Source organism: Macrosteles quadrilineatus, unplaced genomic scaffold, assembly GCF_028750875.1.
Source record: "Macrosteles quadrilineatus isolate MER2022 unplaced genomic scaffold, UCM_ALF_1.0 Scaffold_9__3_contigs__length_116548681, whole genome shotgun sequence".
In the NCBI taxonomy this organism is placed as follows: Eukaryota; Metazoa; Arthropoda; class Insecta; order Hemiptera; family Cicadellidae; genus Macrosteles; species Macrosteles quadrilineatus.
This window is the reverse complement of record NW_026542602.1, coordinates 54,726,988-54,753,583: the sequence shown is the minus strand read 5'-3', so window position 1 is coordinate 54,753,583 and position 26,596 is coordinate 54,726,988. Positions and strand designations below refer to the sequence as shown.

The window sequence follows — 26,596 nt, the reverse complement described above, 5'->3', positions numbered from 1 at the left end:
ATAAAAAGAAGAATATGAATACAATAAAGGCTCATTTCACACAATCAGTTAACATTCACACAACACTCTCCTTTGGCCTAAGGTTCTTCTATCCGAGGTCCCCCCTCCTTTTCGGGATAGGTAAAGGCCTGATGGACCCCTGGCCGAGAAGATATCTCACCCTCGACCTTAAATCCTCTCATTTCCTAATCATTAGATGCATCCCTCTTTAAAACAAATGTGAACAGAAACTAACAAAAACAAAATAGAAACAGAAACTATCACATAAATGTAAATGTGTAACTAACATAACATAACCTTTGTTACAGAAAGTGTCAAATGCCCAAAGACAACCACAGAAGGATTCAGTGAGTAATAGTCATCATCAGAAATCTAATAGGCTACGTGGAGTAATTATCCAAGCCTTAAGCCTTAAGGGCTCAGAAAAAAAAAAAAAAAAAAAAAAAAAAAAACCACAACGTCCACAGTCCACACCACAACACAACCGACTCGACTACCAACACCAGCAGGATAGCACAATTGAATGTTTATTAAATAAACATATACAATTTTTGTATCATTTAATAACTGCAGCATCAAAAATCTGAAAATATTCCCGAAATAACTTGGAGATTCGCTACGTAATGACTTCAGCATCCAAAGGAGGCTTTCAACCCGTAAGTTTGAATATAATGTTTATTTCTTTTAGGTTATGGTAGGGCCCAGTTTCTGGTTTACTCTCCTAAGTAAGTCATAAGTCATTTATTTAGCCAAATCAACCAAATACAATTAGCGTTAGCTATGTCAAAATAAACTTAAATAAACTGGAGTAAAACTTAAAACATCACAGTGGAGATTCTCAAGATTCAGAAAAGAGCCTTAAGAATTATCACCTTTAATGACAGACTGGCTCATAGTAGGCCATAGGCCCCTTTTAGTGAAGCTAGGAATACCTACTGTCTTCGGCCATTACATTCTCCCGTCCCTTCTTCATGTTTGGGATAAACATAGAGACCCAGTCCATTCCTACAACACCAGTCAGAGAAACATGCTGGATGTTCCCTGCGTTAGGCTCTCTAAGACAGCTGCTACCTATCGAATTCAGGGTCTAAAGTTTTTTAACAAACTGCCGATGACCATTGGGGACTGGAGAAGGGGTTATCTCAAGGAAAAACTTATGTTGATTATGAAAGAGAGAGCCTACTAGGCTATAGAATATCGGAGTTCATGACCGATAATGAGATTGCAAACATACGGTGGCCATCTTTCTATAATTTCTGTAAGTTATTTTTAACCTGTAGGCCTATATAACTTACTTAACCCTCCGAGTGTTATGTGTCGTAAAAGCGACTCATAACACATCCGCTGTAGTGTTATGTGTTGCTTTTGCGACTCACAAACACTGTTTGCGGCGCCGGCTCTGGGACTGACTGAATCGGATTGAACTGGATCGAGTTAGGTATCGTTTTTTTCAGCAGATTCAGAGCTTTCTCCTTATGTCTGTTTCTATACGCTTTTCATTTTAGTTCCGAAAATATTGTAGCAGACAGCTGACGTGCGTATATGTAAACAGCTTGGTTAACCTCGCACTGATGACTGATGTGTTTTATTTCGTTTATCATTGTTTTAGTGTTAAAAATCAAAAGTAGTGATATAAGTGGTGCATTATAAGAAGATTTAAGTGATTTTGAAAAGCTGGTTGATGATCCTGAAGAAGTAGGTAGTGATATTGATGTAAATTATCAGCCATATTCCTAGCTATGGTTAAGCCATGCATTCTTAGCTAAACGCTATGTACCGAAATCTGCTTTTTGCCCATAACTTATTTATTTGCAAACCTACTTCCTTATATTAGGAATTATATTTTTGGAATCCTCATAAAATTCTGAAAAAAGTGGCTATTTAAAAATATTTGTAAACCTATTAGGCCTAATTATAACAATTTATTGAGCGTAAACATAAATTTTTTTCATTTATTTTAATAGCTTAATTTTTGAGAAATGTTAACCCCATAAAAATTGTTGAACATTTTTTTGTAATGTTTTATATGTTACATTGAAGCCCATAATTTTCTAAACAAAATCTATACTTATTTAATACGCAAGCAGGATTTTTGTGACAATTACTCCTCCGAAACTACTGAACCGATTGACATGTTTTTGGTGTCATTGGAAGGAGCGTAACGTGAAGTTGTGCAGGAAACTTTCTTTTTAGGTAAATAATTAGAGAGTGAGGCCCTGGGGCCCTTTTAAGTTTCGTATTTCTCCATAAGATTAACATGGGAAATAAACATTGTTTTGAAACTCCAGCTGTTGTCAGAAATTAAATATTACATTTGCTTTGAAATTTAAATGTAAACAACCAGAACTGTCAAATGCCTGAAGAAGAACACATGTTGTTAATTGTAGACAGTCAATGTGTAAATTATCTATGTTGTATTAAAAATGTGTATAGTTTTTGGATGTTGGTTTGTGTTTAATGATATAAGTTATTAATTATTGAAATTTTATTTTAAGGATTTGGCATATGAGTATGCCTATGATAAATAACTCCATTTCAGAGTTCTGCCAGTTTTTGCCTAACTCTGTTCTGTAGAGTTTAAAGTAGCCTAAACCCCACACCTACAAATTGGCTAAATAACTAAGGTAGGGCTACGGTACATTATAAAAGCTGACAGCCTTTTTACTTTGACTTAAATTGTAAGCTTACCTTTTCCCGTCCATGGACAGTTTGATAGTTAAACATTAACCCTTTAAACTGGAATAGGACTGTTATGTAAATTGTGAGTATTTTTATCAGTTAATAATCTTTTAGTTGACTCTTTTAAAATCATCGGAAATTTGTTATTAGTTTTTAAACAAGTCATTTGTTTATTTGTAACTCCTCAACTCATGTACTTATTTGAAATTGCTCGATTTCGAGCAACATGTACACTAGTTATATATAAAACAGTATACTTTTGTGATATGCAGAAAACCCTCTCATACCTCATAGGTTATCCTGCATAAGCATATGGGAGCGTAGCTTTATAGCAAACCCGAATCTTTAATCTTATTCTACTTTATGCTATGAGCTGGGTAGCTGTTCAATAAGAGAACCAGATCGTGTTCATCAAACAGGATTTTTAATTGTCTTTAAGTAATAAAGTTTAATACAGTGACGGTTACTTTCAAATATAGCCTACTAACAAATGCCTGGTAGGAACCGCTCTGGAGGTAGCTTGAATCTTAGATTGATAATCCCCAAAAACGAAACGAAACTATTCCCTTGTAATCTAATCAAATCAAAGTATCTATCCCCAAAAGAATTCCTTCAAAACAAATCACAAAACTCCAATTAACTTACAGTCCCCTTAAATCAAAAACTTCCCGTACAAAACTCCCGACTACTGGGCCTAACCCCAAGATAGAGAAACCAGTACTCACCCAACTCTCCTGGGCACCTTGCCCCGGGCAACTGACCCCTTTCTCTACCTCAGGTGGCCTATTTATTGATCTAACAGCTACTGAGTGCAAAGCCCTCAGTGTTTACAAAACACCTCCAGCACGCTTCACAGCAAGTAAGGCCTGACCACAGGTCATCAACCTAGCTTGCCCAGGCTACCCTCCTTTACACTTTACATTGTTTTTAAGTTTCTAAGATACATTTTAATAAAACCCTGCGATTACGCAATAAATGGGCGAACATTGAGACCAAAACTAGAGACACTTGGAGGGTTAACTTGATACTTGTACCTAGGTATCCCATTAGTAGCACGGGTGTGCCATGGTTGTCAAAATTTTGGCCTATTCTTGATTTAAAAACTCTTCTACTGAGTAGTAAGGCCTGGTTGTTAAAATATTCTTTAAGCGTGGATTTAAACTTCTCCGCATCTTCAATTTCCCTTATGCCTGCTGGAATTTTATTGTATATTCTTATGCATGTAGGTCTTGGTCCATCTCTCACTAAACTGGACGAAACTTGCGGTACATGTAACATTTCCTTCTGCCTCGTTGAATAGTTATGGATTTGTTGATTTTTTGGAAAATGTTCTGGTTTCCTTTTAACTGTCACTGCAGACTCAAGAATGAACAGAGCAGTATTTTCAGCTGTAAGTACTTATAAAGATTGGTTTACAATGTGATAAGTAAGGTTCTCTCGCAATTGTTCTTACTATGCGTTTTTGAAGCAAAAATATACGCTCCGCCAAAGGACTATTCCCCCAAAATATAACACCATAGTTCATTATGCTATAGAAGCATCCAAAATAAACTTTCAACAGTACAGCTTGATCAACTATCATTTGCAGCCTACGTACCATGTGGCACACAGCTTTCAGTCTTGCTGCTGTGGCATTCACTTGGTTCTGCCATTTTAAGAAACTGGCTATTGTCAGACCAAGATACTTAATAGAGTGATCTACAACAATACTAGCTGCCTCAAGGCGAAGTAGTGGGGTGCTTTCAGGCTTCTTACGGTTGTAGAATTGTATAGCTTTAGTTTTACCCCTATTCAGTATAAGATCGTTTTCTTTACACCATCCGCTCATTTCATTTAGGCCAGTTTGCGCCTTGTCTCTTAGCCTACCCAGGTCACTGTCCTGCACTAAGTGACTCACATCATCAGCAAAAAGCCACACTTTCCCTTCAGTTAAAAATTTGGGTAAATCATTGACATAGGCCTAGATCAGAAACAATACTGGTCCAAGGTTGGAGCCTTGCGGCACTCTGGTGTTTATGGCAGGGGAAATTGTGGAACGGTAGTTTCTTGTTAGTCCATCAGAGCCTGAATATTTTATTGTTACAATCTGGTGTCGGTCCTGTAGGTAGGTAGAAATCCATTTTACTTTTCATTGGAGTGGCTTACCTTTAATTCCAATATTTGCCAGTTTAATTTTAAGTTTACTATGGGAGAGAAGGTCAAACAAAGGCCTTAGTCATGTCATAAAACAAGCACAGGGATTCTTCCTATCCAACACATCCAGGTTGTCATGTACTGAGACTAATAAATAAAAAATTGCATCAGTTGTTGAACTGTTTTTTTTCTAAATCCATATTGTTGTGGACGTTTTGGTGATAAAAGATTGTTATGTGATAAAAAAGGATTTTTAAGTCTTTTAAGGAAAATTATTTTGAAAATCTTAGAAAATGCACTTTGGACTGCCACTGGCCTGTGGTTTTTTACTTGATCTTTCTCATCCTTTTTGTGGATAGGTACTACCTTGGATGTCTTTAGTTTGCTAGGAAAATCTCCATTTTCACAAGATTTATTTATAATTTTAGCAAGTGGTTTAGCAATTGATTCTTTGCATGGGGATATCATCTACTCCACAGCTTTTTTTAAGACTAACCTTATCTATACCCTCCATTACCTCACTTTCAGTAGTAGGCCATAAGCGGAAATCCTCACCGTCACCAACACCCGATATCAGAGGCTCCTCTTCACTTGTCCCAGTCAGTTTTAATACCTCTTCTACAAAGTAATTAATTATTAAATACATTTGCAACATTAACTGGATTCGTTAAATGGATTTGTATTCATCATTCAGTTTCAAGCTTAAATTAACATTATTTACAAAATTATCACCACAAGTTAAACTTTTTACTATCTGCCAAGATTCCTTGCTAACATTTTTAGCATTATCTATTTTAGAATCGTAGAATTATTTCTTGGTACTATTTAGGAGTTTGGCATGTTTTAAAGCATGGCTAAAGGACATGGCTTTTTACTCAATTGATGAGTTTTTTGCCAATTCACTCTCCTCCCTGCTCACCATTTGTACTCTGTAAATATTAATGATAGGGCTAAACTTAGTTAAATGTTTTCATATTCAATTTTATGTATGAAGTGATGTTTTAATTTTTTATTGACATGAACAATCCAGTTTTCTCTGGTAAAAGTTCACGACAGAAGGTAAAAGGTAAAAAGGTATGTTGATTTTTAGCATTCAAGTATTCTGTTTTTGAATTATTACTAGGCCTATTGTTAGGTATTTCTTGTCTCCCAATACAATTGTGTTAGGTTATCTTGTGACCGTAAAACTTCTTGAGTTACCCATTTAATCGGTCTTGACATTAAAAATGCCTTGGAAAACATAGGCTAATTCAAATATATACAAAAATGTTGTGTAAAACTGGTCAAAAATAAAATCCACACTCTGATTTTTGTTATCAATTTGCCAGCCTTGAGTTGCTGTCATTCTTGCAAACAGCTCCAGAGATGAGCTATTTATTTTCCTCTTCTCAATGGTTTTCTTGATAAGGCTGTGTCTCATGGCGAGATTAATTTTGAGGTACAAAATATTATGGTCAGACAGTATTCTTAAGGCTGGCAGTGCCCCAGAAACATAAGCTTTCATCCAAACTAGTAATAAAATAATCAATCTGACTAATACTTTCCTCTGTTACTCTGGTAGGGGTTTTTAAAGATACATGTAGGCCATATGAGTCTAAAACGTCATATAGACACTCTTTTTGCCATGATTCTTTCAAATTGTCCACATTTAAGTCCCCATTGTATACGTAGTGAAGTATTTTTTCTTTTTAGCGAATTTCCCTATAGGGAAGTAGCTATTACCGTAGGTCTCATGGTAAGACTTAGGCCCGGGACCGATTTACTTTTTCATTTTAATGTCCCCAGAGGCCAAAAACACCATTCGTTCAAATTTTTATATATGTATATATATATATATATAGATATATAGATTTATATATATATGTGTCCGTGAACACGATAACTTGAGTAATTTTTATCCGATTTTGATGAAATTTGGTTTGAAGGTGTAAGGCGGGATAAACTTGAATGAGTTCGTGATCCAGCATGATCGGACTATGGGAACAGGGTTTTATGGGGGGGTTTATGGGGTAAAAATTGGTTTTTCTCACTTCTTACCATCAAAACACAAAATTTCCCAATTTTTCTCTAAACCTTCTTAAAGAGCTTAAAAAAACAAACAATTCAGTATATCAAAGTGTTTTTGTATGGTTATTGGTTACGGAGAAAACTAAAAAAATGGTAAATTTAAAATTCCCATGTTATTCTTATGGAGAATATTGTAAAATGTTGTAGTTTGCTTGTTTATGGATATATTTTGATCAAACTTGGCAAATTTATTTATTTTATAGTAAGCTATAAATATTTTACTAAAAACACACTACTTTATTAGTTTCCTTGTAGCAGCAAACCTAGGTACTCGTTAAACCTAATGTTATTTAAATAGATCAATTGAAAATCAATTCGGCCAAATGGAAATTCGCTTAGACGGCAGGTTTGCTGCGGCGGGGGTATTGTACATTTAAAAGAAATGTATTTATTTTTCTGTTGAGACGCAATTCATCCCCATTTTGGGTAAAAGATGAAGAAGGAGTAAGTAAGTAAGTAGGCCTAAGTACGTGTGCATTTGGTTGTTCTGTAGACTATTATTTTTAATATATCAGTCCTCCAATCATTGCAATGACATAAAAATTAAGTTATGCGTAAATTTAACTACAGGCCTATCAATTAGATACAGTGCGATTCTTCTGGTAATTATTTATAGGTAAGGTGCGACCGACGGAGGGTTACCAAAACTTATGTGGCCCAAGTGATGTTTCCAAGTGACTTCAAATCCAAAGATTTAACCTAATTAAATATTATGAGGGTACTTTCCTGTTAATGGGAACATTCATTATTATCAATGACTTTTTCGATATAGCCTATCTGTATTTATATTTCAATCCGATATATCGATATTAGGCCTAACAAATTGAAACATATCAGTTGACAACTACGATAAATACATCAGGTATGAAGTAACTAAGTTCACCAGTCTGTGGCAGGACTAGATAGGAGAGTCTCGCATTGGATAAATAATTACTCAGATGTAAATTGATAAGATTGGTGGATATTTAGTTAAGTACGTTCCACATATGATTAGCCATTTTGCTACGTTATATAGTCAATGTTTATACCCATCTGCACTGTGTGTGTAATGTTATTAAAGTTGTTCTAATATGACTACAATAGTAGTATAATTATAGTAGCCTAAATAAGTTAGGACCTCATTTTACGAGAAAGGAGGTATTAAAAAAGTTCTTATTATTTAGTTATTTTATCGAAAAGGTACTATTGACTCAGGTTATTATGGTTTATTGCGTGACAACTTTGTCTTGTTTCGCCGATGAACAATATTTGTTTAGCTTTAGGCTACAATTAAAAAGGAAACACCTCCTATACATAATATTTTAATGCTTGTTTTGTATCGCCCACTTAGGCAGGTCAGTTTTATAGGTCTGATATTTGTTGTTTTTCTCCAATAAAGTCAATTTTCCAAGCGCAATGAAGAGTTTACTCCAGACAGTGCCACCAACGTTTTATGTGTGTTTATGGTACATTTCAGTATTTAAATGTTTTTTAGGACTCAGATGTCCATATTACATTTGAAGATCAGCAGAAGATCAATAAGTTTGCACGTCATAATGCAAAACTAGAAGATTTCAAAGATGAACTGAAGCAGAAACAGGTAATACTTGTGAAATATGTAACTAGCTTGGCAATTTATTTATCTATTTAGCCTATTTACGACAAAGCGCCATTTTACATTAGAATACAGTGCAATGAAACTTACATAAACAAATTTTAATACAAAACTTAGTCCAATCAATGTAGAGAAACAAAAAGATAATTATAGGCCTACAAGTTTTAGTTTTAAAAATAGGCTTTTGATTTTATCTGTTGTTAATTTGTTTAGTTGGTGTCTGTTATATTTATAAATCCTTTCATTATTCTTAGAATGAGCTGAAGAACCTTGAAGAGGCCGCTGACGAAATTGAACTTCTGTCAGATGATAAAATACCTTTCCTTGTGGGAGAGATCTTTGTTTTTCAGGACCAAGAAAAGACACAGGTATGTAAGACAATAACAAAATAACAATTGTAGTTTTTTACCAGAACATAAATGGATCTTTTAGGTATGCTTTTAGGTGTGAGTGATAAACCCAAGTGTGTAAATAAAGTTTATAGGATATGATACTCTGACACTAATGTAAGTTAGATAAATTTTTTTATTTTGTTAGCCAATGAAAACAGGTTGGAGGTGTACCAAGCCCCAGTATATGCTGAATATGATGCTTTCATTCTGTGTTTTCTTATGCATTTGAAACACATTTTCCTAAACTACTAAGGACTGAAACAATTAATAACAATAAAAATGCTTGGATATCCTATGATATAAAACATAAAAAAGAATAATTATAGCGGACTTGGAAAAGCAATACAGAAAACAAAAAACATATTTCCTAAAACAGGGAGTCAAACAGTTAAGAAAAGAACTGAAATTCCAAATATTAAACGAGAAAAAGCAATACTTTGATAGAAAAATATCTGATTCTACCAATAAGTCTAAATCAACATGGAAAATTATCAATTTTGAGATTAAAAACAAAACAAAACAAGAAAAGAACATTAACGAAGTATTAAATGGGTAAGTGTAAATCGGACCCCACACGTGTAGGAAACATATTTAATGATTTAATTTAATTCACAAACCTAGTAGAAGATCAAGTTCTTTCTAATATTAACATAAATATGCAACCTCACAATCAAACTTTATAAGTTTACAAAAGCCTTAAAGTAGTTTTACATTTAAAGAAGACAATGAAAAAGATATCAAAAAGATAGTAAAATTCCTCAAAAATACATTACCCTTGTTAACACGTTCAGTGCTAACAATTATGAGTATTGCGACCCAAAAATGAGAAAAAATTATAATGTGATAACTAACTTAAAAATGATGTCAAGGTATCAAAAATGATCAATCTAGATGTCTCAGTGTCGATTTTGGCTGAAAATGGTGACGTCACTTCCGGGACGGGAATTGCCGTTCTTAAGTACTGATGTCGGTCCTTGTCCAACCCCTTATTTTTCAGCCCCACACGCTCACAGTCACACAGGAAATAGTTTTGTTTATATTCAACAGTTCTTATAACATAAATATTAGTAAAATATATTTCAAGGTGCAAGATGAACTTGAATGAGTTTGCAAACCAGCATGATCGGACCATGGGAACGGGGTTTTATGGGGTAAAAATTGGGTTTTCTCATTTTTGACCCTCAAAACTCAAAATTTCCCAATTTCTCTCTATACCTTTTTAAAGAGCTTAAAAAACAAATAATTTAGTATATCAAAGTGTTTTTGTACCGTTATTGGTTACGGAGAAAATTCAAAAAATTGTTAATTTCAAATTCCCATCTTATTCTTATGGAGAATATTGTTTGTAAAATGTTGTAGTTTGCTTGTTTATGGATATATTTTGTTCAAACTTGTCAAATTTATTTATTTTATGCTAAGCTATTAATATTTTATTATAAAACACACTTTATTAGTTTCACTGTAGCTGCAAGCCTAGGTACTCGTTAAACCTAATGTTAATTAAACCTAACCTAATGTAATTAATGTTTTTAACCTAATCTATCTATATATATAATACGCTAAGCCGATTTTTGTAAACAGAACTCCTCCCTCATTTTTGGACCGATTTTGATGAATGAAGTGTCAAAACAATTGCCCTAATCTGTAGTTTTGCAAAGTGTTTTTCGTTTTTTCAAATCTTTATTAGTTTGGCCAGGATCGTCTATCAAAGTTGGGTTTTCTCCCATAAGATTAACATGGGGGAATTCAAGTATTTTATTGGAAACTTTGTCTCCACTAATTTGAGAGAACGGCTGGGCGTAGAAACTTGGTAGAGGTGTCCAAAGAAAGGTCTTTGTCTGTAGATGAGTTATCAAAAGAAAAACGAAGTAAATTCGCTTAGGGCTCTGCCCCAGAAGCCTTTAAAGATCCCTCCACAGATTTGTTTACATTTTGGTCATGTCGATAATACTTTTTAATAAAACAGCTGTTAATTTTAAAATTGTATTTCAAACAAAACTCATTTATTGGGAGTTACTGAATTGTCCAAAAGAAGTATTCGAAATGTTATTTTCTGATTTTAAAGTTGATTTTCTTCTGTATCATGTCATGTGTTGCAATGTAAAGTTCCATAACGAAATCAGTAGAAAATCCTTTTATCACAATAACTCTAACAAGTATTTCTTATTAAACTATCTTATATCTATTTTACTGGTTGGTGTCTGCCTTTTTCACACCTTTTCCCTATATTTTATCGTATTATTCTAGACAGATAATCATAGGTTCATGAGATTATTGTTATACGTGCTTTCAATCATTGGAAAAATCTTCGATTGTGTAATACAATACAAAATAGTACCAGTGCAGAAGGGCACGGTGCCCATTTGAGCCGTGTCCGTATTTTGTTAAATTAATAGTGGTTTACAGCAACTGGATAAAACATTTTACAATATTCATGTAGAAATATGTGCATGATTTAGAAAGTCATTAAGCTATAAAACTGCAATATACTGCAGATTTTTCAGAGAGGTTACTGTGCTTGTGACATAAATTAGTCATCAGCTGTTGATATTGTGAACATTTTTTTATTTGATTATCTTTGGATGATTTATTATTGATTCTGGTTGTCATGGAGAAATTAATATTTACCAGAGTTGGATTGTTCTGATGTGGAAAAAATGTTAGTTCTTTTTTAAGCATTAAATATCTTTAACTATTTTTTTTATTTGCATGTTGATTTAATTACAAGCTATTTCGGCATTATGTCAGGTACTGGTGTTAAGTTCTCAGACTTGATTAAGCAGTATGATGGAAGTGGTGATTTTAGTGAATGGTTAAAGAAACTAGAATTGGTATGTAAGCTCCAAAAGGTGAAAGACTTGCAGACAGTTCTCCCTCTATTTTTGGCTGGAGGAGCATTTTCTGTTTATGACGGGCTAGCAGAAAATGTAAAGAGTAACTATGAGGCTCTCACCAATGCATTGCTGCAGGCCTTTTCTGCGAACAGTTTTCAGGCTTATGCAGAATTTACAGCTAGGCGTCTACTACTGGGTGAGTCACTAGATGTATATGCTTCTGATTTGAAGAGACTGGCAAAATTGGTGGACCCTTTTGTATCTGATGAGTGGATTAAGAGCGCAGTTGTACATGGCTTGCCAGAAGATACTCAAACCCAGTTGAAAGCTGCGTGTTCTCTTCAAAGCATGGAGTTGTCGGATGTAATGACAAGAGCTAGGAATCTGTTGGGCAGTGAGTCAAACTTTGGGGCGGTTGCACAGGCTAATGCCAAAGTTTTCAAAGTTGGTAAACAGTGGTCTAAAAAATGCTTTGTTTGTGACAGGGAAGGTCACGTAGCACGTTCATGTCCCCATCCAAATCGTGAGTCAAAAGTAACCTGTTACCGGTGCGGGGAGGTAGGACATTATGCCTCAAAATGTTCACAAATTCCAAAAAACGAGTGAATGGGGCTGCCTTATGTTGCGCGGGTGGCCCAATTTCTTCAGCGCAACTCCCTACATTAACAATAAGTGTGTCGGGTTTTAAATGCTGTGCCTTGCTGGACTCAGGTTGTTCAAGGAGCATTGTGTCACCTAGTTTAGTGAAATATGGAGTAGAACTGAAGCCAGTAAGTCAAAGGATTATAATGATGAATGGAGAATCAGTTGAGTGTAACATGACATGTATGTTACAAGTTTTGATAAGAGGTGTTCCGCTCACAATGAGTTGCTTGGTTGCCAGTGTATTGCCAAGGTATCAGATGCTTCTAGGGATGGATGCAGTGACTGCAATGGGAGGTGTCACTATTGATGGAGATGGCACTATTACGTTCAGGGACGTTGGTATCGGAGCGATGGCTGAGGCCAAGAAGGAGCTGTGCGTGAAGGAAACCTCGGAGAATGGCAACGATGAGATCGCTATTAATGATTGTGACTTTAATGCGAAATTTGTTGATGGAAAATGGACTGTTGAATGGAATTGGAAAGATGGCGGTAAAACACCTAAGATAAATAACCAAGTACCTTCATACTCAATTTCAAAAGAGGCAAGGGAGGCGTTTGACGCTGAAGTGCATGATTGGATAAGAGACGGTTGGCTCCAGCCTTATGACGGGGAGTTTGATGGCTTAATTCCTTTAATGGCGGTCGTGCAACATAACAAGGACAAAGTGCGACCTGTAATGGATTACAGGGAATTAAATCAGTATGTTTCAAGCCATACAGCAGAGAGTGAGGTTTGTGGGGAAAAGCTAAGGATGTGGAGAAAGCTAGGAGAACATGTGAGCACTATCGACCTTCGTAAGGCCTATCTCCAAATCCATATTGCTCCTCATTTATGGAAATTCCAAGTGGTCCGATTTAAGGATAAGAATTATTGTCTAACGCGACTCGGGTTTGGTCTAAATGTCGCACCGAAAATAATGAGCAAAATTGTTAATAAAGTGCTGTCAATGGACCCAATAGTCCGAAGTGCTACGGACTCTTATGTTGACGACATAGTGGTGAATGAAAACATTGTTGACGGTGATGTAGTAAAGAAGTTGTTGGAAAAATATGGGCTGTCAGCGAAACCAGTGGAGCCACTTGATGGAAGTAGGGTTTTGGGGCTTAACGTTTCAAAAAAAGATGGCAAGTTGATGTGGACCAGAGACAACAAGATAAAAGCTTTGGATAAAATTGAGACCAAGAGGGATGTGTACTCCTTGTGTGGGCAGTTAATCGGACATTTCCCGGTGGCTGGTTGGCTTCGACCAGCATGCAGTTTTCTTAAGAGACAATTGACAGATTTGAAATGGGACGATGTGGTGAGCAACCGAATCAAGATAATGTTAGGAGATATAATGGAAAGCGTAAAAGAAAAGGATCCTGTGTTTGGAAAATGGGCAGTGTCATCTAGTGACAAAGGAACTGTGTGGTGTGATGCTAGCAGCTTGGCGATCGGTATTTGCATTGAAATTGATGGTGAAATAGTTGAGGACGCGTCTTGGCTAAGGAAAGAAGATGATTCGGCGCATATTAACTTAGCTGAGTTAGAGGCTTTGTTGAAAGGAGTGAATTTAGCTTTGAAATGGAATTTGAAGGAGTTATACTTGGTCACAGATTCGGCCACCGTTTATGCTTGGGTAACATCCATATTAACAGGAGACCGACGTATTAAAACACATGGGATGGGTGAAGCTCTTGTAAGAAGACGGCTGGGTTTGTTAAAAGACCTCATATCAGAATGTGGCCTTAAGGTGAGGATGGATCTGGTTAAATCGCAATTTAACAAAGCAGATCGCCTGACGAGAGTTCCTAAAAAGTGGTTGGCAAGAGAGGAGGAAAAGATCAGTATTGCAATGATGGGTGAAGAAGAGGATGAGGATAAACAAAAGTTGGTCAAAAGAATCCATTGTCTGCATCACTTTGGTGTTAATCGGACTCTTTTCACAGTTAGGCGTTGTTACCCGGCCGTTGAGTTTAGTAAACAGGATGTTGACTGCGTAGTCAAATCATGCAAAGAATGTTTATCTGTTGATCCATCCCCCATAAATTGGAAGCCGGGGCACTTGGATTGCGACAAGAATTGGCACAGGCTTGCGATTGATGTGACTCATTATGGGTCATATAAATTTCTTACAATTATAGATTGTGGTCCAAGTCGGTTTTGCATTTGGCGACGGATCCCAAGTGAGACTAAAGAACAGGTAGTAAAAATCTTACTTGAACTGTTTTCAGAACGAGGTCCACCCCAAGAACTATTAATGGACAATAGTGCAACATTCAGATGTGAACAAATTGAACAAATGTGTGAGGAATGGGGGGTTATCCGTCGTTTTAGGTGTGTAAACCGTCCGTCCGGCAATGGAATCGTTGAAAGAAACCATAGAACGATAAAGAGAATGGCAACAAGAACCAGAAGAAGTGTCCAAGAAATGGTATATTGGTATAATTTAACACCAAAAGAAGATTTGAATGAAGAGTCGACACCAAGCTCTAAATTGTTCTGCTACAGGTGGAGGTGTAAGGGCGAACCTGTAAATTGTGACGATGAGCAACTAAGAACTGAGTTTTCACCTGATGAACCTGTGTTTGTCAAGCCTAAAAACTCTCTATGTACTACGAGATGGAAGCCTGGTGTGGTCTCACGGCAGCTCTCACAAACCAGCGTAGAGGTTGATGGTATGCCACACCATATTGCTGATGTTCGTCGTGCTGGTGATGACACCACGGGGGCGTGTGCTTGTGACATAAATTAGTCATCAGCTGTTGATATTGTGAACATTTTTTTATTTGATTATCTTTGGATGATTTATTATTGATTCTGGTTGTCATGGAGAAATTAATATTTACCAGAGTTGGATTGTTCTGATGTGGAAAAAATGTTAGTTCTTTTTTAAGCATTAAATATCTTTAACTATTTTTTTTATTTGCATGTTGATTTAATTACAGTTACTTCGATGTATTCATTCAGCTTATTAAAAACATAATATAGATATGTATACAAATAAGAACTTGAACTTTTAGAGAGCCTTTGAATGTTATTAGACTAACGAAAAGGTTATTATGTAACTGAAAAGGCTGAGACAACTATCTGACATCCCCCATGTCTAGAAATTCCAGCTTAACAGTAACCCCACAGCCAATTTGTCAAAACTGTGCTAGAGGGTTATTCAATGGCACAGAAGTACGATATGAACTGACGTGACGTGACGAAGGAAAAATCAAACTTACACTGTAACGGATATACCTTCCTTTGAAGTTAGAACGTGTCTTTCCAACAAAACGATTTTTTTCAAATAAAATCATAGATTAATCTGCATTACACTGATGAAATTACAGCAGTTTTCAACTACAAAACATCCACCAACACGATTTTAATACTATTTAAAGGTTCTTCCAAAGGAAGAGATACCAGATAGCATACCAACAACTCCGATGGCGTACAGTATGGGAAATATTTTATTCATTGAATGATTAACCATATTTTGTAACTAACGCAATTAATATCATTATTGTTTTTACACTTATTAATTTTTAAACAATGCTAAATGCTGAAAATATGTATGTCACTCAATTTATCGCAGTTAGATTAATTAGCGTAAGCCTTGAAAATAACCGTCGATATCGACGGGTTTCACCTAGTGTAATTAAATAGATTTAATTGAAAATCAATTCAGTCAAATAGAAATTTGCTCAGTCGGCAGGTTTGCTGCGGCAGGGGTGTTTAAATTTATTGTTAGTAAATGAATTCACAAATAACAAAAATCTACTAATAAATTCAAATAAATAATATATTTTATCTTTTTCTACAAGGCAATCAAGGTTAAAATTACAATCAGATATTTATCTTAATGGTTCAAAATTAAATTAATTGGAGTACACTAAATTCCTTGGTCTAATATTAGACCAGCATTTAACTTGGGATAAGCATGAGGAACATGTGGTAAAAAAAAATCTTCAGCAAAAATAAACCTGTACTAAATTCTACGTCAACAGGAAACAGCTCTTAGAATTATCTTTGGTTTAAAAAACAGAGAATCAGTTAGGGTATATTTTTATAAATCGGGTATAATGACCACCTATGATTCATTTATACATTTTTGAAGCCATTCTACATGTATAAAGTTCAGATCATCAAACTAACAATTTCCACAGTTACAATTTACAAAACACCAGGCATGTAGAACAACACAGATTGAAGTTATTTGAGGAAAAACCAGTTTCATTGTCAACCAATTTTTATTTAGCCTACCCAAAAATATTTTCAATGAACATTATAACAATAACTTTAAAAAACTATTTTCAATCTTAAACATTAGGCTATAATCAGTAGAAGAGTTTTGGAAATTATTAAATAACTAGCTGTTGTACCCGTGCTTTGCAACGGGCAGAGGACACAAAATAGAAACATTTTAATCTTTACATCTGTTGCATATAATAATAGTTACACATCCGCCAACACTTTTAGAAAAAAAAAAAAAAAAAAAAAAAAAAAAAAACAGTGGTGTGGCAAAACACAAATAATAAATGTATCAAATAAAGTAAATGTGAACTGAAAGCTATGTTAAGATAAAATAAGAGTATTTTGTATTAACATTTGATAATTAACATATACAACAGATTTTAGAAAACAAAAACAACGTACAATTTAGTTATTGGTGATATTACATATATTAAAAACAATGTGATGTGTAAGTTATGTTAAGTTAATGTAACACATGTTAAGCAGTTAGAATTTATTTAAAGTAGCCTCCAAATTTATACAAAACATCTATACATTGTAATTTTCATACTGTTTCCATGAAAACATATCAATAACATTGTTTTCATAACTTAGACGCTTTATAAAATCCAAAGCAAAGCCGGAGTTGGTACAGCAACGGGTATAGAATCTTTTTTTTTCTATAATCATTGACATAGTTTTAGAATAAATAATCCATGATGAAAGGTTAGATAAACCTACCTCATAGTTATGGAAAACATTATATTTAATTTCTTTGTATCAGCTGTCTGAAATTGTGAAATATACAGTTTAGCAGTTCTTCTTGTTTAAATTTAAATGTCAAAGTAAATGTAAACAAACATTGATAGTGTTCTCATCGCAGCCATGGAGACCAATCAATATTTACTTTTAAAATGTTCACCTCAGAACTTTTAAAGCCAAAGGGGCAAAGCCTACGGTCAGTATCGAAAGGAGAATAGTCCTGTAATGGTCCTTGGTATGGTAGCTATATTTTTGTAAAATTTAAGCCCAGTTGGTTTAGTAGTTTTTGCACCTATTAGTAACACACATACAGACAGACACCATTAGATTTTTATATAATAGTATAGATTAGAAATATGCTATGTTATAGGCCTAATTTATGTTTGTAATCTTTTTAATTTATTATACTTATACCTAATTTTTTGTTTCTTTTTTCCTTTCTGTGACACTATTCATGTATTTCCTGTAAAAATACTTTAATGAATAAAGATGATTTGTATTGTAATGTTTGTAATAAGGTGTGACGTGTTGTCGAAAATCTTAGAAAAATGTATTACAACAGTTTTGAGCTCGCTGCACTTTTGTTGCCAAAACCACGGTCATATCATTAACTAACACAAAACTACAATATTACAATAATTGAAGTGAGAAAAAACTAGTTATAGGTAAGCCGTTTAGAAAACGACCTGCGCGAAATTTTTAGCGCATGTAGGGGAGGTAACGTTGAGGGAGGGTATGTTCCCCCTCTCCGCCAATGTCCGTTTTCACACTGCAGGATCTATTTTTTCCAAATTTTAACATTAGGCTTATGGGACTAAAGTAGCCATATGACAGTTTTTTGTTTACAAGAAAAATGTAAACAAGGGAATCATAAGGTATTTCCGAACTTTCTAGACTATTCTTTTAAACGTTTTTAAACTATTCCTATGATTTTAATAAACAAGAAAATGCCGTTAAAACATTTTTTTAAGGCGCGGAATTCACTGAAAATCGAGAAAATATACGGAACTACTTTCTCAATGCGCGAAGCATAATCAAGGAGCGGAGGGATACGGACCAGTGACTACTTTCTTGGGAATCTATTTGTGTTGACAGCTGATCAGAAACAGCAAATGTTAGAAATCAGGATTTAATAAGCGATATATCGAACCGCATCGAAATCGATATTTAATCCGATAATACATCACAGGTTATATTATGTTGAATTACATCAACGGTGCAGTCAGCTATTACACTTATTAATAAAACGCAGATTGAACACTGATCTAATTTAGGCATTAGACATGTGGGGAAGTAGGTCGGGGTTTATGAGTATTCATGACTACATTAAAAGTTTTGAAGTAAGGTTAGATTAGGGAGGTAAAGTGTAGGTTATAAGTAGGTGATCGAGTTGTTTATTTGTGTTGTGCCATATAATTTTTATCTTTTGAATAGTTGGTTAAACGGGGAAACGATTTCAAAAATGCTTGCATAATGGTCTTAACAGACCATCTACTGTATTCTAGCATTGACTTTATATAAAGTCAATGATTCTAGCAAATTACTACATAAAAACCAAATGAAAAGAACATTTGGATTTGGACCTTTGACCATAGCAAAACTAACATATAATTTATGAAATGTGAAAAGTTGTATATCATTAAATACTATTCTGTAATATTAATAATTGTTCGGCAAATCCTCATTTTAATGGCTCGGCTGAAAATGGAATCTGCATTTTGTGAAACAGTAATTTGGTAACAATTCAGTAATTTCAAATGTTGATAACAGTAGCCTATCCTAAATAATACTGTTATTTGATTGCCAAGCCACGCACGATACATACGTCCAGTTACAACCGTAATAAGTAAATAATTAATTTATACTTTATACCATACATCCATCGCTGACCAGTAATGACTGGATAGATTTCGTCAAAAAATTACCTGGGCTTATAGAAGTACACTTTTAATCACGGTAAGGATAATTGTCTAGGCCTGTACAGAAGTAAGTTAGATAATTTATAATTATATTATCTACATTGTTCAATATTACTTAAGTAATATTTATAATTAAACAAGATTAACTTGGATAATATTAATACACCATGCTTAAGCATTGAAGTACATTTATTACATCATCATAAGTTAGTTCTTCTTACATTGAGTTACAAAAATAGTACACCCGACACCACAGCCTTATGTATCATAGAGTCCTTTAATAGCAAAGGTAGGCTACTATATATAAAGTTATTATAGGCTATACTATTATGTAACATCCTCCTTTTTTAATCAAAATTATTTAAATCAATAAAGTGTTGACAAATGTTGATTAAACAAATGAACAGACAGACTTAAACATATTCCTTCAAATGGTTAGGCTTTCTGATGGTTCGACCGAATCTAGTGGTTTGGTTTGGTACTGGCCTATTAGGTAAAACATTAGGTACTGGTACTGGTATGTTTACATTATCCTCAAACTCATTCTGATTAGGCCTTTCAATATTTTCTAACCCAAAATTAGTTTGTGCGATTAGATCAGAATAATCAGACGGAATGACCTTAGAATAACACTTTCTTAACATAATTCTATTTCTACGATACACTTGACCATATCTATCCTGAACAACATAACTTCTGGGGGGAAAGTTTAACTTTTCAATGACTTTACCACTTATCCACTCTTTACCTTTTTGAATCAAAACATTATCACCTTTATCAAAATGACATAGTGACTTTGATGTCCTATCGTAATACAACTTAGATTTTTCATCTAACCTATCTCTGTTGACATGAACTATTTTTGGATTTAATGCTTTTGTATTTATAGGCATTTTTGACTTCAATACTCTATTTAAAAATAACTGTGCTGGACTAACATTAACATTGTTAAGGGGAGTGTTTCTATAATCCAATAGCAACAATTCGATATCTTTACCACTGTCCTTTGCCCTTCTCAACAGATTTTTGCATATCGCCACTGCTTTCTCAGATCTACCATTACTTCTTGGATAAAAAGGACTACTGGTCACACTTTCAAAATTATATTCATTTGCAAACGATTTAAACATGTGAGAACTAAAAGGAACATTATCTGAAACAAAACGATCTGGTACGCCAAACTGCGAAAAAATATGTTTTAGAACTCTTATGACACTGTTAGCTGATTTGTCAAATAGCTTTCTTAATTCTACCCAGTTAGAATAAGCATCATTTACAACCAAATAATTTTTTCCACCATACTCTAGTATGTCACTATATACAAACTGCCAAGGCCTAGTAGCCTTTTCATGATTTAAAAATGGTTCTTTGCCATTTGCAAACCTATATTTTTCACATATTTGACAACTTAAAACTAGGTTTTCAATGTCCCTGTTTATGTTAGGCCAAAACAAAATTTGTCTTGCTCTAGCTTTGCATTTAACTACACCAAGATGTGATTCATGAATTAGGTTTAGCATACTTTGTCGCAATACAGAAGGAACAATGATCTTGTTACCAAAAAATAGCAAACCATTTTCATGGGAAATTTCATCCTTAATCTTATGATAGGGTTTCAATGCATTATCCAATACTTTATAACCAGGCCACCCTTCATTAACGTATTTGATAACCTTGTTCAAAACTTCATCATTTTCAGTAGCAATTTTAAACTGTAGCTTTTTACTCTCAGACATACTTAACTGATTACTTAGACTATGTACCATTACAGATTTTTCAAGTTCACTGTTTAAATAACTATCATTCTTATCATTCATGTTCTTATCAACTTTCCTTGACAATAAGTCTGCTAGTACATTAGATTTACCAGGTAAGTATTTTACTTCAATGTTATACTTGAGTAGTTCTAGTTTAAACTTCTGTAACCTATTGGAAACTTTATGCATGTTCTTGGAAACAATCGAAACTAGAGGCTTATGGTCAGTATACACAGTAACCTTTTGACCATAAATGAATTTATGATACTTAGACAACGCAAAACACATAGCTGCCATTTCTTTATCTATTATTGGATACCTTAACTCTGTATCGGTTAGTGCTTTAGACGCAAACGCTATCGGACAGCCTTGCTGTAAAAGACATGCTCCATACCCATAATTGGATGAATCAACAAAAATTTCACAATCTATTTTAGGATCAAATATTTTAAGCGATGTCGCTTCAGCAATCTTAGACTTAAGTGTCTCAAATGATTTTGTATGATCTTTTGTCCAAACAAAATCAACATTTTTCTTTAAAAGTTGTCTTAAAGGTTCAGTTAACTGACTCATGTTATGAACAAACTTAGATAAATAGTTAGTTACACCTAAAACACTTTGTAGCTCTTTTTTACTTTTAGGCTCTTCTAACGCAATAATGCTTTTTACACGTTCTGGTTCTGGAGTAACACCTTCTTTTGAAAATATCATGCCTAGATACTTAACACTACTTACTTTAAACTGTAACTTTTTAGCATTGAACTTAACATTGTTTTTTAACGCTCTTTCCATTACATGATTTAAGACTGTGTTATGTTCTGTTTCTGTTTCCGTAGCAATTATAAAATCATCAAAATAGATTCTTACATTAGGAATGTCACCAAACATTTGAACATTATATCTTTGAAAAATTTCTGGACTTACTCGTAACCCGAATGGTAGTTTATTGTACTTAAACTTTCCAAAAGGAGTTATGAATGTAGTTAGCAAGCTACTTTCATTATCTAATTCTATTTGATGAAAACCATCTTTCATGTCAAGTACTGTAAAATAAGACTTTCCTCGTAACAATAGTTCTAACTCATCTGACGATGGAATTGGATACAGATCTAACTTTACACATTCATTAAGCTGAATTGGATCCAAACATATTCGTAAGGACTTGTCTGGTTTTTCTACTATTACAATATTATTTACCCAATCAGTTGGATAATCAACTGGTTCAATTACATTATATTCTGTTAGCCTATCAAGGGCCTCTTTAAGCTTAGGCTTGACTGATTCAGGAATTCTTCGGACTGAATTTACAACAGGTTTAGCACCATCTTTGAGCTCGAGATGTAATTTCTTAGGAAATTTACCTATACCAGTAAAAACTTCTTTATGCTTGTCTACAAACTTCATTTTAGACGCTAAACTCTCTGAATCTAACTCTAAATTATTAATTCTTTGAAGTAAATTTAACTTTATGCAAGCATTTAACCCTAGTATTGGAACACTTTTAGTTTTGACCACTACATATTTAATTTTGTATTTGACTCCATTGACCTCCATTGAATCAAGAATTACATTTCCTAAACATTTTAACTCCTGATTATCATAGCTTAGGATTTTGCTATAATTAGGCTCTAAACTGACCTTGGATAGCTGCAACTGATCCATTACATGTTCAGGTAACACATTGCACTCAGCACCACTATCTAGTTTAAAACTAACACTTTGATTATTAATTTTAACTTGTTGCATCCACGATGACACTTTCACTTTATTGTTCTCCATGCTGTTGATCTTCTCGACGACCTCTCTGGACACATCTTTGAACTGGACTCCTCCTTGGGCTGTATGCTGCGGACTGGACTGCGAACTTGTGTCTTCTTGGAATAGGGCACTTATAAAAATATCTTCCATTTCCTCTAGCCCTAGCTTAGCTTCATGAACAGTTTTATTATGATTTGGCTTACTTTTATTGGCACTTCTTTGACAACCAATGGCATAATGATTCTTAAGTCCACATTTTTTACACGTTCTTCCGTACGCTGGACAGTTAGCCTTTGTATGTTCAGTTCCACACTTAAAACATTTGTATGTTTGAGCTGTCTTTTTATCTTCACGTACTGTAGAAGACTGGTAGCTTTGTTTTTGATTAGGCCTAGTATTACTAGCTTTATTCTGAGAACTAAAACTTCTTCCATTATTGTACGACTTAGGTCTTGTATTATTAATGGCATGTAAGCCTATGCTATTATATGAACTTAGGCCTACCTTACCTTGCATTATTTGCGCTTGCTGTCTACTTAGTTCAGCGGCTCGACACTGATTTAAAGCTTTAGTCAAGGTTAGGTCACTTTCTCGAAGAAGTACTTCTTGAAGCTGTTTATCCACTATACCAATCACTACACGATCACGAATTAGACTCTCCTCGTCTTCTTTAAACTCACACGGCTTTGCTAGACTCTTCAGAGCAGTTACAAAATGTTCAATTGATTCATTTTCTTGCTGAATTCTTGTAAAAAATTTATACCTGTTATATACAACATTCTTCTTGGGCATGAAATAATTATCAAACTGTTCATTTACCTTCTGCAGTGTATCAGCTTCTTCGGGTTTAAATGTGTTGTAGATTTCTATCCCTTCATCACCTATGCAATTTAGCAGCATAGCTATTTTCACCTTGTCTTCTTTTCTTTCATTCCCTGAGGCGAGCAGAAAGTTTTTGAACTTTTGTTTAAATAATGTCCAATTGTTAGCAACATTATCGTCAATTATTAGACCACGCGGCGGCTTGAAATCCATGTTAGGTTAGTTTCCAATTCATTTACATTTCTATAACAAAGTCTTTAACATCGATGTTATGTAGATGAAAAAATAACACCTACGCCACACCTACACCATGTTCAATATTACTTAAGTAATATTTATAATTAAACAAGATTAACTTGGATAATATTAATACACCATGCTTAAGCATTGAAGTACATTTATTACATCATCATAAGTTAGTTCTTCTTACATTGAGTTACAAAAATAGTACACCCGACACCACAGCCTTATGTATCATAGAGTCCTTTAATAGCAAAGGTAGGCTACTATATATAAAGTTATTATAGGCTATACTATTATGTAACATACATTGTATATTTAAGGCGTGTATTCCCTTCTTATTATTATTCTATTTTCACTTAAATCAGCTGAATGCGATGTTTACTTATTACTTATGTTTGGGCCTACATTTCAGCCATCTTATTTGATTGTTCACATTGAAATACATGATTGATAATTCAGTTCATTTTAGTCTTTTAAAGGTGTTTTACATTTGAGTCTTACATTAAAATAGTCCTACATTTTTCGTAGGCCTATGTTTTATCTTTGACTATCAATACAACTAGACATTCCATCCCCATGCTAAATTTGTAACCAGCTTTTTCATCAAAATCTGCTGTATCCAATGGCCAATGGTACAGTAAGTAATAAGGACAGTAAGTGGTAAGGACAGTATTGAAATGCCGTCTCTAAATCGTCCTAATAATGGTAGAAGACCTACATTCCAGTTACATTACAATCATATCCTCCATCAAGAATACTTGGTATTAACAATCATAAATTATTTCTAGCAAAGAAAGCTGAGTTTAACCGATTGCAGGGGTTGAAATGAAGACCAATGTTTATGTTGCACAGTTGAATTTAAATGTCAAATTTCCCCTCTTGTTGTAATACTTTAATACTCGTTTTTTAATAGTTACTGTTTTTTTTTATACTTTAATATAGGTAGCCTACTTTAACCGATTGTAAGGGTGAAAAATGAAGTCCAATGTTTTTGTTGTAGGCTACAGTTGAATTTGAATGTTAAATTCCCTTTGTCCTTTTTATACTTTAATGTCCTTTTTGGATGTTAATATCAGATTCCAACTACTGTAATATTTTCCTGGTCAAAACTACTATAATGCACTTCTGGAAGAGGTAAATTTGAATTATTATAATTTTAATCAATAAAATCAGCATTAGTAAATAAATCTATTGACCTTTTTACATTTAGTTACTTATACAAATATCAAATCACGTTTGTTCCGCTCAACTGGCTTTCACCTCTCTGAAAGCAACCCTAGCACAACACACATAAATAACGATAGACTTAGTCCCAAAGAATTATTGTAGTTCAAAAGGAAATAATTATTGTATTCAACGAGAGCGAGGTGCCGGTCCGGTAGCAGTATGCGAGTACACTGCACTCTGCAGGGTTGTGTTTGTGTTGTGTTGTGTTGTATCACTGCGCGGTGTTCGGGAAGGTTGGGGGTTGGCGGCAGCGGAGTGGGGGAAGAGCCATAGTCTGTCTCACTCCCACAGCTCGGTATCTCTCTCTCGCACCAATGCTACGAGGAGGACGCTTTCTAACAGGCCGACCTATAGTAAAACTAGCTGTTACCCACGGGCTTCACCCCGTTTGACATCATAAGTATTAATCAAACTATTGATTGGTTAAGTTAATCTGAAATAAACAAAATACAGTAAAAGAAACAAATAATCACAGCTGATTTTAATAAGGCAATGAATTGAAATAATAACAAACAAATAAATACAGCTGAGGTATTTTTAACATTTGGTATATGAAAAGTTCCCTTTAGAAAGGAATTACGACCTTAAAGGGCAATTTATGAAATAATGGATAATTTTGCGCAAGGGTTCTCGTCATGACGAACATTTTAAGTATATGGTTTATGGGGGGTGTGACTTGTAGTTTTCTCAAAAGTTCATGGGTACTTTTGGCTTTATATATAGATTTTAATGTAAAATGGTAAAAGTCTTTGCATCTTCTTCAGTGTGTGGACAGCAGCAAACACCCTTGTACAGGTGTTAACCACAGTGTCAATCCAGTCTAGTTTGCTGTGTACATCGTCAAACCAAGACTTTTGACATTGTTTTGGCTTTGTAATACAGTCCTGTTAACAGTGATGTTGGGTAAAATGTTTTGGTCAAGTCGGTTGAGTAGTCGTGTCGTGTGTGGCCAATGATGATTGGTTTGTTTTTGTCCATTCTTTGTTGCTCATTCCGGAAACTATTCTGTTGATGTCGTCGTTCATTAATGTGATTGTTTCATTCGCCTCCACTGAATTTAAAATAATCGTAGATTAGTAAGTCATTAGCATAAGAATGAAACTTGGCGTGTTGTAAAACTGAAGTCATGTCGTTTATGTAAATGGATAAAGTAAAGGGCCAAGTATTAATCCTTGAGTAACACCACAACTGTTTAAGAAATAATCATACTAGCCAGATGATTTTTTTTTTCAGAAATGTTTAGAAGAGGCAAAACAACAAATACAGAAGGAGATTGAAGGGATCGAAGATAAATGCTCTAAATTAAAGGAAATTATGTCAGATTTGAAGACTCAACTGTACGGCAAGTTTGGAAGTCACATCAATCTGGAAGCAGAAGAAGAATAATTATGTTACTTTTTTACTAATTTATTAATTTTTAACACTGTTTTCACCTCTTATGATTGTGCTAATAAACTAATGACACTATCTGTAGGGCTTTATTATTGAATACCTAAAAAACCCTTTACCAAAAATATTATTAATATGAACGAGAAAGGTGTTTAGCAGAAGTTAAAAATCAAG

At 34.4% G+C, this 26,596-nt stretch overlaps 2 protein-coding genes across 2 annotated transcripts in view; both read left to right on the top strand.

Moving 5' to 3' along the window:
* Positions 1-542: 542 nt before the first annotated feature.
* On the top strand, positions 543-26,502 carry LOC129002036 (probable prefoldin subunit 4). The gene is made up of 4 exons (XM_054429542.1): positions 543-656; positions 8,354-8,458; positions 8,728-8,841; positions 26,267-26,502. The coding sequence occupies exons 1-4, from the start codon at positions 624-626 to the stop codon at positions 26,417-26,419; spliced, it is 405 nt and encodes a 134-aa protein (XP_054285517.1). The 5' UTR covers positions 543-623; the 3' UTR covers positions 26,420-26,502.
* The window catches only part of LOC129002032 (lambda-crystallin homolog), a 57,826-nt gene continuing 31,795 nt past the window's right edge, over positions 566-26,596 (top strand). Inside the window, exon 1 of the mRNA XM_054429535.1 lies at positions 566-656. The gene's annotated coding sequence lies outside the window, so the exon portion shown is untranslated. The remainder of the gene's footprint in view (positions 657-26,596) is intronic.

Coding starts and splice junctions, on each gene's coding strand:
- LOC129002036 (XM_054429542.1), top strand. CDS start 624: ATGACTTCAGCATCCAAAGGAGGCTTTCAACCC. Junction 8,459..8,727: donor ATGAACTGAAGCAGAAACAG/GTAATACTTGTG, acceptor CATTATTCTTAG/AATGAGCTGAAGAACCTTGA. Junction 8,842..26,266: donor AGGACCAAGAAAAGACACAG/GTATGTAAGACA, acceptor TTTTTTTTTCAG/AAATGTTTAGAAGAGGCAAA.